This window comes from Macrotis lagotis, chromosome X (genome assembly GCF_037893015.1).
Source record: "Macrotis lagotis isolate mMagLag1 chromosome X, bilby.v1.9.chrom.fasta, whole genome shotgun sequence".
NCBI classification, from domain to species: domain Eukaryota; kingdom Metazoa; phylum Chordata; class Mammalia; order Peramelemorphia; family Peramelidae; genus Macrotis; species Macrotis lagotis.
In genome coordinates, this window is record NC_133666.1 from 662,803,088 (window position 1) to 662,816,190 (window position 13,103).

Here is a 13,103-nt window from a genome sequence, read left to right on the forward strand (position 1 = left end):
TCTATGTGTGTATATATATATATATCTATAAATGGGAGGCAATGCTAGAAAAGTCTTCTTGCATAAACTTTTCTATTTTTTAAGAAACCTCCCCAATCAGATTCTAGCTTAAAATTCCATATGACTCCCTATTACTCCCCTTAGCAAACTCTCTGTTCTAGCCAGATTTGCCTACTGGCTCTCCCTCCAGTTTGATAAACCAGTTCCTATACAGAGTTGCCTAAATAAGGGCTGACCCCATCCCTTGGAATGCCCTCCCTTATCTCTGCCTAGAATCTTTAGCTTCTAGGCCTTCTTGCCTCTTCCACAAAATTTTTCCTAATTCCTCCAGCTGTTGATGATCTTTTCATCCTGAAATTATTCAGCATGTTTGACTATCCTAATCCCACCAACCCCTACAAACATCTTGAGGGTAAGGGTCTGTTCCATTGTTTTTGAGGGATTTTTGGAGAATTTAAGAGACTGATCAAGGGTCACTTAGCTCATAAGCATTAGAATTTGAGCCCAAGGTCTCTTAAGTATTACTGAATGGCTTGGAATCTTGTGATACCCAATACCAGTCAGTTCTTTCCAGGTCCTTTCCTCAGACACCCCATCTGTCTTCCTCTAGGCTCTAGCTGGTTGAAACTTCCTGCTACTGTTCCTTCAAGGAGGGGCACCAAGCAATGGGAAGCTGGCACCTGGAGAGTATGAACCTACTTCCCATTTTTCTGTGCCCACAGATAATCACTCAGGGTTCCTGGACCTGTTATTTGCTAATCTTCCTTTGCTCTGCTTAAGCTGATTGGCTTTTCAAACAGGTTTTCAAGCCATTCAAAAAGTGCTTGAATGATCCCAGTGCTCAGAATTCTTGCTGAGAGTCCATAGTCCCTACCTCCCCACCTCCAAAGAGATCTAAGCTACAGATCCCAAATGAAAAATAGAAAGTGAAGCTATGTTTACTGGGTGATAAAGCTCAACTACCTTTTTGTTGTCTGGGAAGAGTTGAGAAATTGATGTACCTTGGCTAGCAACCAGGCCAGTACACTCATCCATTTCTGACAAAAAGAACTAAACATGCTACCTTAAAATCTCTTCCAGAATTGATTTTGTTGACATTTAGGCCCACCAGGCAACTTGACTCTGATATTTCAGGTGCAAAAAATGAGAAATGCATTTGAATTCCTTCTCTGATTTCTCCTAGAACTCTAGCTATAGTGGTACAACAGGGCTCTGCCCACCAGGGCATCCATGTCAGGGGGCAATGAGGGTTCTTTTAGTCCTTTAGTAGCATAGAAAAAGCCAAGTTATTTTTTGCAAGATCACCTAGCCTAAGTTCCCCCTGTTTTATAGATGAGAAAGCTGAAACCAAAGAGAAGCTAAAGAACTAATTTTCTCCATTTCTTGGTTTCTCTGACATCCTTCAGATCCCAACTAAAATTTTAAACCTTTCTCAATCCCCCTTGATATTCTGAGATTACCTCCAATTTATCTTGTTTATTATCTCTTTTTGTGAACATAGGTGTTTGCATTTTAAATACCCTTTAAACTATGAGTTCCTTGAGATTAAGGACTATTTTTGTTTTGAACCTTGCTTTGTAACTGTTGTTCTTAGTTTAGTGCCTACCACATATTAGGCTCTTAATAAATGATTGTTGATTGGATTCCTTAAACAGTTATTAACTACATTGTAGATGTTGTTCAGCTATTTGATCCTGTCTAACTCTTTGTGACCTCATTTTAGGTTTTCTTGGCAAAGAGACTAGGATACTGTGCCTTTCCTTCTCCAGTTCATTTTACAGATGAGGAAACTGAGGCAAACAAGGTTAAGCAATTTGCCCCAGTTGTTTAACTCAGCTAGTCGGTGTCTGAGGTCACAACTCCAGGTCCAGGGCGCTATTCACCATATCAGCTAGCTATCTATTAATTGCATATTCAATTTTATCAAGGCTCTCTTTCTCCATCTATAAAATGGTGATAATTATAGTACCTCCCATACAGGGTTGTTAGATGGATCAAAGCAGATAACATAGAATACTTTCCAAGTCTTCTAACACAGTAGAAATGCCAGCTATTATTACATTACTTACAAAGACGAGCACATGCTCAATCTCAGCCAGAAGGGTGTCTCACCTAGTTAAAACTATAGAACCCCTGGAAATTGAAGACTATTATCTGCTCTAGCTGACTGCCCAAATAAGCCACTGAATCGCCAAAGTGAACTTGAAAAGGTCAGTATTCCAAAAAGGATCAGGGGAACAAGTGAAATGGCCCCCACTCTCTGACCTATTATTGGCTCTAAGATGCCAAGTCTTATCTTAGACAAGATAAAAAATAGCTCTGCGTCTGGCTAGTTTGATTGTTAGTGTCCATAAAGGCATATAAACCCATGGGCTTGTACAGACTGAACTGTGAGTACAGAGCAGTTAAGACCTAATAAAGCCAGGAAACATGGCACCATGAGGGCATCCTCTCTCAGAGTCCTCTGATGTTTGTTATGAGTAATACATAGACCCTTTGTATTAAAACAACTTATAAAATAATGTGGTAAATACTATGTTTTTCCCATTTAAACACATAATCCTTGTAAATAACCCTAGTAATCAGTAATGCCTTTTGACACGTGATTTATTTTCCTGCAAAAGTAGAAGCCATACAGCCCAGGGGATACATCTTTCTTTTAACACCTCCAAGGAAAACAAATCCTTATTACTAAGTATTTAAAAACAACTGTGTGTTTTATGTCTTCTTAGAAATTCATATTCATATTCTTAGTAGGTCTTAACGTTTACTTCTACCGAATAGGAGAGTTCACCCTCTGTATTTCTATTGTCCCGTGCAAGGGGCCAATCACAGAGAAAGAATCACCATGTCACAGAATCTCACAGTTGCAAGGGACCTCAGAGATCATCTAGTTCTAGTTCAGTATGGACATGGCATTTCCTCTTCTGCCTCCATGACTATGTTCAATTCCATCCTTAACCCTAAATATATATATATATATATATATATATATATATATATATATATATATATATATATATATATATACCTGGCTTTCTGGAAATTATTTTCACTTCTTCCTCAAGTCTACCTCTTAAAATGACTCATTCCCTTCTAAATGCAACTCAGGTATCACCACTTTTTTGTAATACCCTTCCAGATCCCCTCAGTTATTGGAAATAATTTCCCTGTTAAATTACTTGTTATTTTGTAAATGCTTCATATTCGTGGACTTAGTACTTATATTCCCCAATTCCGATCGACTGGAGACTCTTTAAGGTTAGAGATTTTTTAAATTTTTAAAATTTTTTTTCATTGAATCCTCAGTGCTGAGCAAGGTGTCTTAATAATAATAATAATGCACACTTACATTTGTGGAATTAGAGCAGATTGGATTGCATTGCATTGGGTTGGGTTAGATTGGATTAGATTTAATTGGGTTTGACTGGATTGCATTAGATTGGTTTGAGATGGGTTGGGTGGTATGGGTTAGAGTAGATTCTTATCCTATTTATGGCATCCTTCATAAATAGTCCTCCAGAGTTTGAAAATCTCTAGTGAGAGGGAATTCATTCTAGGCAGCCAGTCCTATAATTTGACCTAATTGTTAGAATTGTTAGAATCAAATTGAAAATTGCCTCTCCCCAACTTCTACTTATTACTCCTAGTTTTGTTTTCTGGAGATAGGTCTTTGAGGCTTGAGGTCCGGTGGGACTGTATTGTTTTTGTTAATTTGTGATTTGTATGTATGTTTTATTAACAGGAAGCTGCCATAAGTTGCTGGATCCAATTCAGTGATGGCTCAGTCATGCCCTTGGATATTTATGATTTAAAGGACTTCTCTCTGATGGTGACATCCCTTGATGAGAAGGTGGTCTCCATTCATCAAGATCCCACATTCAAATGGCCTGTTATTACTGCTGAAATGGAGGAAGGGCAGGGTGCTCTGGTGAAGGTAGAAATGGTGATTAGTGAATCATGCCAGAAATCTAAGAGGAAGAGTGTGCTGGCTGTTGGGACAGGAAATATCAAAGTTAAGTTTGGCCAAAATGATGCCAACCCCAACACCAGTGACAGCAGACATGGGGGAAGGGGTCACTTGGAAACCCATGCCAGTGACAGGAGGCCTAAAACAACCTGGCAAGAAAGAATGAGGCCAGATGGACAGTTTTTCAGCAATTTCTCCATGGACTACATGGAAGGAAGGGGATCTACAACAGATAGATCTATCTTCTGGAAGAAAAAGAAAAAAGAAAATCTTTTAGATGATAGCAACCACCTACAGACCATCCCCATGGACTTTACCAGCTTCCCTGCCCAAGCCGATCTTCCAAGAAACAATGGAGAAATGGAGGAGAATGACCTAGTCCAGACACCCCGGGGTTTAAGTGACTTAGAAATTGGAATGTATGCACTGTTGGGTGTCTTCTGCCTTGCCATTTTGGTCTTCTTAATTAACTGTGTGACCTTTGCATTAAAATACAGACATAAGCAGGTTCCTTTTGAGGAGCAAGAAGGCTTGAGTCATTCACACGACTGGGTAGGGTTAAGTAACCGGACAGAACTTCTGGAAAATCAACTGAACTTTCCCTCCCCACAGGAAGAGCAGATCACTGCTATTGATCGAGGGTTAGATTTTGAGGAAAGTAAGTATCTTCTCAATACAAACTCCCAAAAGAGTCTTAATGGTCAAGTTTTCAAGTCTTCAGAATCTCCATTCACTGATGGAAAAGACCAGAAAAGTGAGCCAACAGCGTCCCCTACCTCTAAGCGAAAAAGGGTGAAATTTACCACCTTCACCACCATCTCCTCAGATGAGGGATGCCCTACAGTTAACTCTATTCTCATGAGCAGTGTGGATGATATAAAATGGGTTTGTCAAGACATGGATTTGGGAGAATGTAAAGAACTAACAAACTACATGGAAAGGTTACATGAAAAGGTTTAAGGGGACATGCGTGAATATTTGTTTTTCCGCTCACCTTCTGCCTTTAATTTTGGGTAGTGGGGCACAGAGACATCTTACAAGGAATTAAATTGACAGGAAAGGAGAAGAGCAACATCATCATCTGAGGACCAGAAAAACCACCTGAAGTCAACAGGATGGAATCCTGAAATCGCAGTCAAGACAGAAATTCCTTTTCGAAAAGTCTTTTTTTTTCAAAGTTAGGTTTATTTGATGTCTGCCAAGCTTGGCAGGATTTTCATAACTGGAAACAAAAATGAACTTTTCCGGGAAAGAACAATTTCTCTCCCTCTTTTTCTCTTTACCAATCTCTCTCATTTTTTATAAATGTAGCAATTTGAATATTACAAAATCCAAGAAACTCCCATACAGACTGTGGAGGTAAAAAAAACAAGACTTGGGTTCAGTTTTTTTTTTAAATGGATCAATGAAAGGAAGCACACCAGCTAAAATAGGAGCAAAATATCTAGCCATGAACAGTATTGATAATAGACAGCTTGGTTTCACTCTAAACACTGAGAAGTGACTGTTGTGACTTCATGTTCCCCAGAGAATTGAGGGGGAAAATCTTGGCAACTGAAATGACAAACTATTATTGCCCCATAGAGAAAAGGGGAAATCATCATACCAGTAAGATATAACCATATGTGTAATAAGAAAATGAGGGGGGAAAAAAACTCCACGGGGTGCTTTGGAGTAGTCTTTAGTTTTGAAGGTAAGGGATAGTCACACTGGCATCAATTTACCGGACACAGAATTCCAATTTTGGTTCAAAGAACCAGTTTCTTTTTAGCAAGCTCGCTCCATGTGTATCTAACATTTCATTGTAGACACCTTATCCACAATCCTGCCATTCTACAATTATTTAGTCACTGGTCACAGAGGGGACTTTACACCCTTTAGTAAGGGTTTCCTGGGTTGCAGAGGGAAAATTAGGATGGGATGAGAATACCAAGAATAAATGGCATCTGTTGAGCTAGCTTCTTCTCTACAATGGGCCTCTCAATTGCCATCCCTTAAACATCTGGTTCTTTGCAGAACATAACCATTTCAATTGCTTGCCAGCCGCAGGGCAATGAGTTAGCTGCACCCAATGGAAGCAAACTTTCTCTTCCAACCTTCTTGCCCAAATAGATTTTCCTTGAGTAACAGAATTCCTAGTTATATTTCTACTAATTTGGAAAACCATCCTTGCCCTTCTTCCCCTCCTTAATCTTTGCTTCATTTCACAAGATCATTCTACAAAGCCATCTGGAATTACTTTGTATTTGCTTTCTAGGTGATTATTTTAATAAAGTAGCTGATTGAGTTTAGAGGGGGAAGGATAAGTGTTATTCATGCTGAACTCGACATAACCTTACTCCCCTTACCTTTTAAAAAAAAGATTAATAGTCTATTTAGTTGTCCATCTCAAAGTCTGCCCTCTGGTGTCTCAGATCTAAAGACTTGCCCCCATAGAAAACAAAACGGAAAAGCTAGGTCTAAAAATATGGATGTACGGTGGGGAGGAGGAGAAACCTAGCCCTTAATAAAAATCATTTGTCTGCTGTGAAAATCATTGTACTTCTTCCTTTAATCCAACTAGAATGTGGGCTCTTGGAGAAGAGGAAGTCTTCCCCCGCCCCATACACTTTTCTTTGTATCCCCAAACTTAGCACAATATTCTCCAAGAGGTAAATATTTTATACACGATTGGTGACTGAATTGATTAAACTGAGCTCTCCACGGGCAAGTAAAAGAGAAATCTTACTGCTTACCTGCAAGGCTTATAGTCCACACATCAAGGAGAGTTATAAGGAGGAAATGAGCACTGCCCACTTAGGGGAGGTGGGGAATGAGGGGATGAAGTGGTTAGGGAGCAAGAAAAGCATCCTTGACATCTGACCCAACGAGTTGAAGGAAATTAAGAATCCTAAGAGGTGAAAGTGAAGATGAAGAGAAAGTTTGTTCCTAAACTGGGGCTTCAATAATCAGGCACCAACTGCTTCCAATTCTAAGACTGGATAATTTGGTTTTGTTGCTTTTTTAAACCCAACACACATTTCCCATGAGTTGTTTTTTTTTCCCATTCAGTTACATCCTTATGTCTCTTTTACTCCTCATCATTGCCCTATTCAGCCCACTGTTCCTCCCATCACTTCCCTAGTCAGAATCCATCTATTCTTAGAATATATTGTAGATTGTAAGAATGTAATATATATTTATAAACATACTAACTGTAAATAAAATTTGCATTCAGTGGCTTCAGTTCTTTCCTCCTTTCTGCACATTGTTCCCCAGAGAGGCTTGGCAGTCATTTTCAGGGAGCCATCCAAGGCTCTGGTTTTCAGTAAATGAAAATGCAGATTTAAGGATCCCCGCACAATCTAATTACAAACCTTTACATCATGTAATGCTGCTCTTCATGTGGAGAGGATGTTGACACCCGATGACAAAGTGTACTGTACAGCAAGGCTCTCATTCTGAATTGAAAGTATTTGCAAATAAATTACATGTGTACATCCCTACCAAAAGCCTGCTGCGTGTGTCTAAGATGACAGTAAGTGGTAGGTGGGGTGGTGCGGTTGTGGAAGCCCCCTCAGGGAGGGATCTTCCTGCCTAGAAGATGGGACATCTTCAGGATCAATTGGTGCATTTGAATTTTCCAAAGGTCCAAAAGAAGAAGGTACATACAACATCCAGACATACAGCTTCCAGGGAATACTTCTTAAAAAAATACAACTTGAGAAGAGAACTGATGACCCATCTAATGGGTGACATAGTAATATTGGCCTCTTTGTTCATCTTGATGACCACCCCTAGGTGTTACAGTAGATAGAGCCCACTTGGGTCAAAAAGACCTGAGTTCAAAATTGGAGGTCAAATTTGAATTCAGGTCTTTCTGACTCCAGCAAACCCTAAAACTCCAAAATGCAGGATTAAAACAAAAGTGACAGAATGTATAGATTAGTCATGAAGTTTTATTCTCTGGGATTTGCCATCTAAATCTTAGAGTGGAGACCATTATGAAACTGACCACACCTGAAACTGGGAAAGAATTGAACTTTTATGCAAAAACAGAGAAAAAGAAAAATCATTAACCTCTTCTGAGGTCTGACAATGAAGGTTGCAGAATATCTCTGCCCAAAATTGCTCCTCAAAGACTATCATCCTTGAACCATACAATCTGCTCTCTTATTGTCTCTTCCTGGCAGGAGAAGTCACCCAGCATCCTGATCATTGTTCTCCTGAGTTTGTAATTAAAATGGGGGGAGACACTTAGCAGTCTTAATTTCTTACTAAGTTGGCAAGATGTCTTAAATAAAGGCTGAGTACTCTCTAAATAGATCAGTCTTTTTTACCAGGATTATAGTTTTATGCTAAACAACACTTACTAACTGTATGACCCTGGCTCAATCACTGAGCCCTGTTCACCTCAGTTTCCTCATTCATAAAATGAATCAGAGAAGGAAGTGGTAAACCATTGCCAAGGAAATCCAAAATTGGGTCACTGAGAGTCAAAATAAAATGACTAAACAACAATGAAAGTAGAAATAATGCCAGATTTGCAGCCAGAGGACGCACATTTACTCAACTCTATTTCCTTCTCTGCAACCTAGTGCAAATATTAAAATAATCTGGTGTATTTATCTAAAATGCTCTGTAATAATAAAATAATAATGATAATTGACATTTCCATAGCCCCTTAAGGTTTGCAAAGCACTTTATCTATATCATCTCATTTGATCCTCACAACAATCCTGGAAGATTGTACTATTATTACCCCATTTCACAGCTGAGGAAATTGAGACTGAAAAAAGGTTCAGTGACTATGCCAGGGTAACATGACTAGTATATATAGGAGGCAGGATTTAAACTTGGCTCTTGCTGATTCCAACTCTAGCATTCTATATACATTATGCCAGTTTTTTGTTTGTTTTGTTTTGTTTTGTTTTGCTTTGGTCAGGAGTTGTGATTTCATTGGTATGAAGAAAACCTGTTGAGAAAAACTCCTCCACCAAAGCAGATCAGGCCCTGTTCTAAAACATAAAATATAAGATACTATGAAAATGTAGACTAGTTGCCTCTATGTATATGGTCTTAGAGTTAAGCAAGTCACTTTGCTTCTCTATGCCTCAGTTTTTCCTTCAGAAAAATGAAAAGGTTTGATTAGATACTTTCTTAGGTTCCTTCCAGCTCATATGAAAATGTGTTGTTTTTTTTTAAACAAGAAAAATATTACCTACAGACATGGTTTGGGAGAAAACAGCAGGGTTTGGAAATAAAGAACCTGGGTTTGAATCCTGTCTGTTTTACTTATTACCTTGTGTGACCTTTGGTGTGTCACTGAACATCTTTGGATTTCAGCTTTCTTATCTATCCAATAGGAAATTTGCACCAGATGACTGTTAAGGTCATTCTACAATTGAGATAATTGAGGCAGGCATAGGTTAAATGAACTTACAGACCATCTAATCCAACCCTCTTCATTTAACAGGTGAAGAAACTGAGGTTTAGAGAGAGATGTAGTAGCATCCAAGGTGGCAAAGGAAAAACATGTCAGTCAAGATTTAAACTAAGATTTAAACTCTAACTCAAATTCCATTACTCTTTCTACCAAACCTTATTGTTATTTTTGCTCTCTGTCCTGCATTTCCTTCAATTCAATCATTCTGAAGCCATTTTTCAAGTGTTTTTAATGTGCAAAGGACTGTGTATCCTGATCCATTCTCAGAAAAGGCTTTCTTTGAGTTTTGATGTTTTTATATCCATTTTTTACATTTAAAAATTCAAATTTCTTAAGTCAAGATTGGAACATAGATGAATATCATGTCAACCAAAAAAATTCTGAGTATTTTAATGAATTGTGAGCTTAAAAGAAATCAACATTATGGTACAATATGTAAAACTATGTATCTTTATCTATAAAGAATATCTTTATATAAATATTAATAATATATAATATTAATGTTTTCTTAATTTGCATTGAGAACTCTCCAGTTCAGGACAAAGAAAATGAGCAAGAAGCAGAAATTGGTCAAGTTAAACTTGACATCAGAACAATTCTCCTAACAAATAGAGCTTTTCAAACCTTGCCTGAGGAGGTACTGAGCTCCCCTCTCTGGAGATGCACCCATTAAGGTTGGATGACAACTTTTGAAGTGAGATGGAGAAGAGAGTCTTTCTTGGATTTGACGAAGTGGCTTCTAAGATACTTTCCAACTTCCAGTGTAATTTTCTATGGTCCCCAAGGTCATTTTCAGCTCTAAATCCTATGAAAGCAAAATTCCAATAAATTCAAGGCTAGATATGAAGGTCTGGAGTCAAAACAGTTGCCAAATTGGATGAAAAAGCTAATACAAAGTGACAGTGGCAGATTTGCTTTTCCCAGGTCACTAGGACATTGGAAAGGCTGAACCTCCTTCCCTTCTCTTTCACTCCTTCCCTTCCTCTCTCCTTCTCTCTCTCTCCCTCCTTCTTTCCCTCTTTCCCTCCCTCTTTTTTCCTTCCTTCCTTTCTTCTTTCCTTTCTTTTTTCTTCCTTCCTATCTTCCTTTCTTTCCTCGTTCCTTCCTTCCTTTCATTCTTTCTTTCTTTTTCTTCTTTTCTTTCTTTTTTCCTCCTACCCTCTCTCTTTCTCTCCCTTTCCTTCCTTCAAACTTGGAAAAACCCAGAATCCTATGTCCTGACCTCATGAAGAATGAAAGATTAAAGTCGCATCCAGCAGATAGTGGCTGATGGAGAACAAAACTCACCATTAGACTTTTCCCAAAGTAGAATTACCTACCATGGATGGTAATACATTCCCTCTCAGGTCTTTAAGGAAAAGCTGGATGATTACTTTGAGGTTATGATGTATTCTTGATCAATGCACAAGTATAAGAGAGACACAAAATTGTTCTGAGATGTGATTCTGTAGTCGTCCAAAACAAGGATAAGCTAGCACAGTGAGAATGAGATGAGTACAACTGAGGAAAAAAAGTTAAAGTTTTGAAAGGGTCCTAATAAAATGTGCTCACACTCATTTGATGGTATATTTGTGCTTTGTTCCCATAGTGAAAGAGATTATTGGATTTGAAAACAGGAGATGGGGATCAAACCCTACCTCTGACACTTACCTATATGACCTTGGGCAAGTCTGTCATTTTTCTCAAACTCAGTTTCCTAACCTGTAAAATGGTGATAATAAGAACTGAAATACCATCTCAAAGGGGTGTTTTGGAAATCAAATGAGAAAACATTAAGTTCTTAATAACCCTTAAAGGTAGCTTGGTGTTATAGTGGATAGACAGTGCCAGACCAGGAGTCAGGAAGACTCTTCTTCCGGAGTTCCAATCTGGTCTCAGACATTTCCATGTTATGTGACCTTGTATTAGCTTCAAGTTTCTCATCTGTAAAAATAAGAAGGAAATATCAAATCACTCCAGTTTCTTTTCCAAGGAAATTCTAATAGGGTCACAAAGAATCAGACATGACTGAACAACAACAACCCTTAAAAATGTTAACAGAATTCCCAATTGGGATGTTCTATTGGCAGGTTATGAAAGCACTCAGGGCTCATGCCTATTCTTTATGAAAGTTCACCATTTCATATATATATATATATATATAATTTCATTTGACCCTCATATCACCCCTGTGAGATAGAGGCTGTTATTATCTATGTTTTTATAGATGAGAAAATTGAGACTAAGACAGGTGAAGTGGCTTGCCCAGGGTAATACCGCAGCTAGGAAGTCTGTAAGGAATTATTCACACTCAGATTTTCCTTCTTCCAAGTTCAAAGCTCTATCCATGATCAAAGGTTAAAAATTATACATCTGGAGCTGGGAAGAACATTAGAGAGAGTGTAGTCCAACTGAGATCCAGGTTAAGTTGCCCAAGATCACACTGCAAATAAATATCAGATTTAGAATTTGAACCCAGAGGTAATGATTTCAAGTTGAGTGGTTTATGAAAACAATGCCTGCAATAACATAAGGTACTTTTCCATATTTCTGTGAGGGTATTTGCCAGGCTCTGGAGCATCATACATCATCCTCATTTGATGCGAGGTGCTATCACTTTATGTATTCTAGCAGAGTTTGGAATAGTGTGAAGGATGCTCAGATATGAATTAAGGGAATGACTGCATAATCAGTTTCCTTCCACTTTAATTTTGTACTTTTAAAAAGATGGAGCAAGAGAGAGACAGACAGAGAGACAGACAGAGAGAGACAGAGGAAGAAAGAGACAAACAGACAGACAAAACAGAAAGACATGCAGACAGAAATAGATAGAGACAGACAGAGAGAGAGAGAGAGACAGAGACAGAAACAGAGAGAGAGAGACAGAGAATGGAAATGGAGATAGAGACAAGGAGACAGAGACAGAGAGAGGAAGAGAGGGGGCAGTATATTTACTTTGTAAACATTTTGTATTTGTTTATCTTTGTAGAGATGAACACTCATATTTACCCCCAAGTCTAGTGCTTATAGCATTAGATTTAGAGTAAGAAAGACCTGAATTTGAATCATGACTCAGACACTAATGATCTGTGTGATGCAAGTCAATTCACCTCTCTCAGCCTCAATTTCCTCTACTGTAAAGTGGGAACATAACAACACTTACATCACAGGGTTGTTATGAGGATCAAATGAAATAAGATTTGTCAAGCTCTTAGTACAATATCTGGCATGCAGTGGTACTTAATAAATACTTGTTTCCTGCCTGTCTGCTACTCACCCCAGCAAAATGTAAACTCCTTGAAGGCAGGGACTGCTTTTTGTATTTTTCTTTGTATCTTCGGTGCCTGGTACAGAGTAGATGCTTACTGAAGACTTGTCAAATGGATGGATGGATGGATGGATGGATGAATGGATGGATGGATGGATGGATGGATGGATGGATGGATGGAAGGATGGATGGATGGGTGGATGGATGGATGGATGGAAGAATAGCTGGATGAATGACTGTAAGATGATTCTAAGTGGAAAACAGAATACTGAGAAGCACCTTGAGGAATGGTTTTCACTTTTTCAGGTCACTGAAACACTAAAAGGTTGGGTTCCTTCCTTCCTTCCTTCCTTCCTTCCTTCCTTCCTTCCTTCCTTCCTTCCCTCCCTCCATCCCTTTCCTTCTCTCTTTCTCTTTACCTTACATTTTCTCTCTCCCCATCTCTTTCTCTTCCTCCCTCT

The 13,103-nt window shown here is 38.6% G+C and overlaps 1 protein-coding gene across 1 annotated transcript in view; it reads left to right on the forward strand.

Annotated features, from left to right (window-relative positions):
- The window catches only part of TMEM132D (transmembrane protein 132D), a 238,860-nt gene extending 233,613 nt beyond the window's left edge, over nucleotides 1-5,247 (forward strand). Inside the window, exon 6 of the mRNA XM_074205321.1 lies at nucleotides 3,746-5,247. Within this exon, the coding sequence (XP_074061422.1) occupies nucleotides 3,746-4,930 (1,185 nt within the window). The 3' untranslated portion in view covers nucleotides 4,931-5,247. The remainder of the gene's footprint in view (nucleotides 1-3,745) is intronic.
- Nucleotides 5,248-13,103: the final 7,856 nt, after the last annotated feature.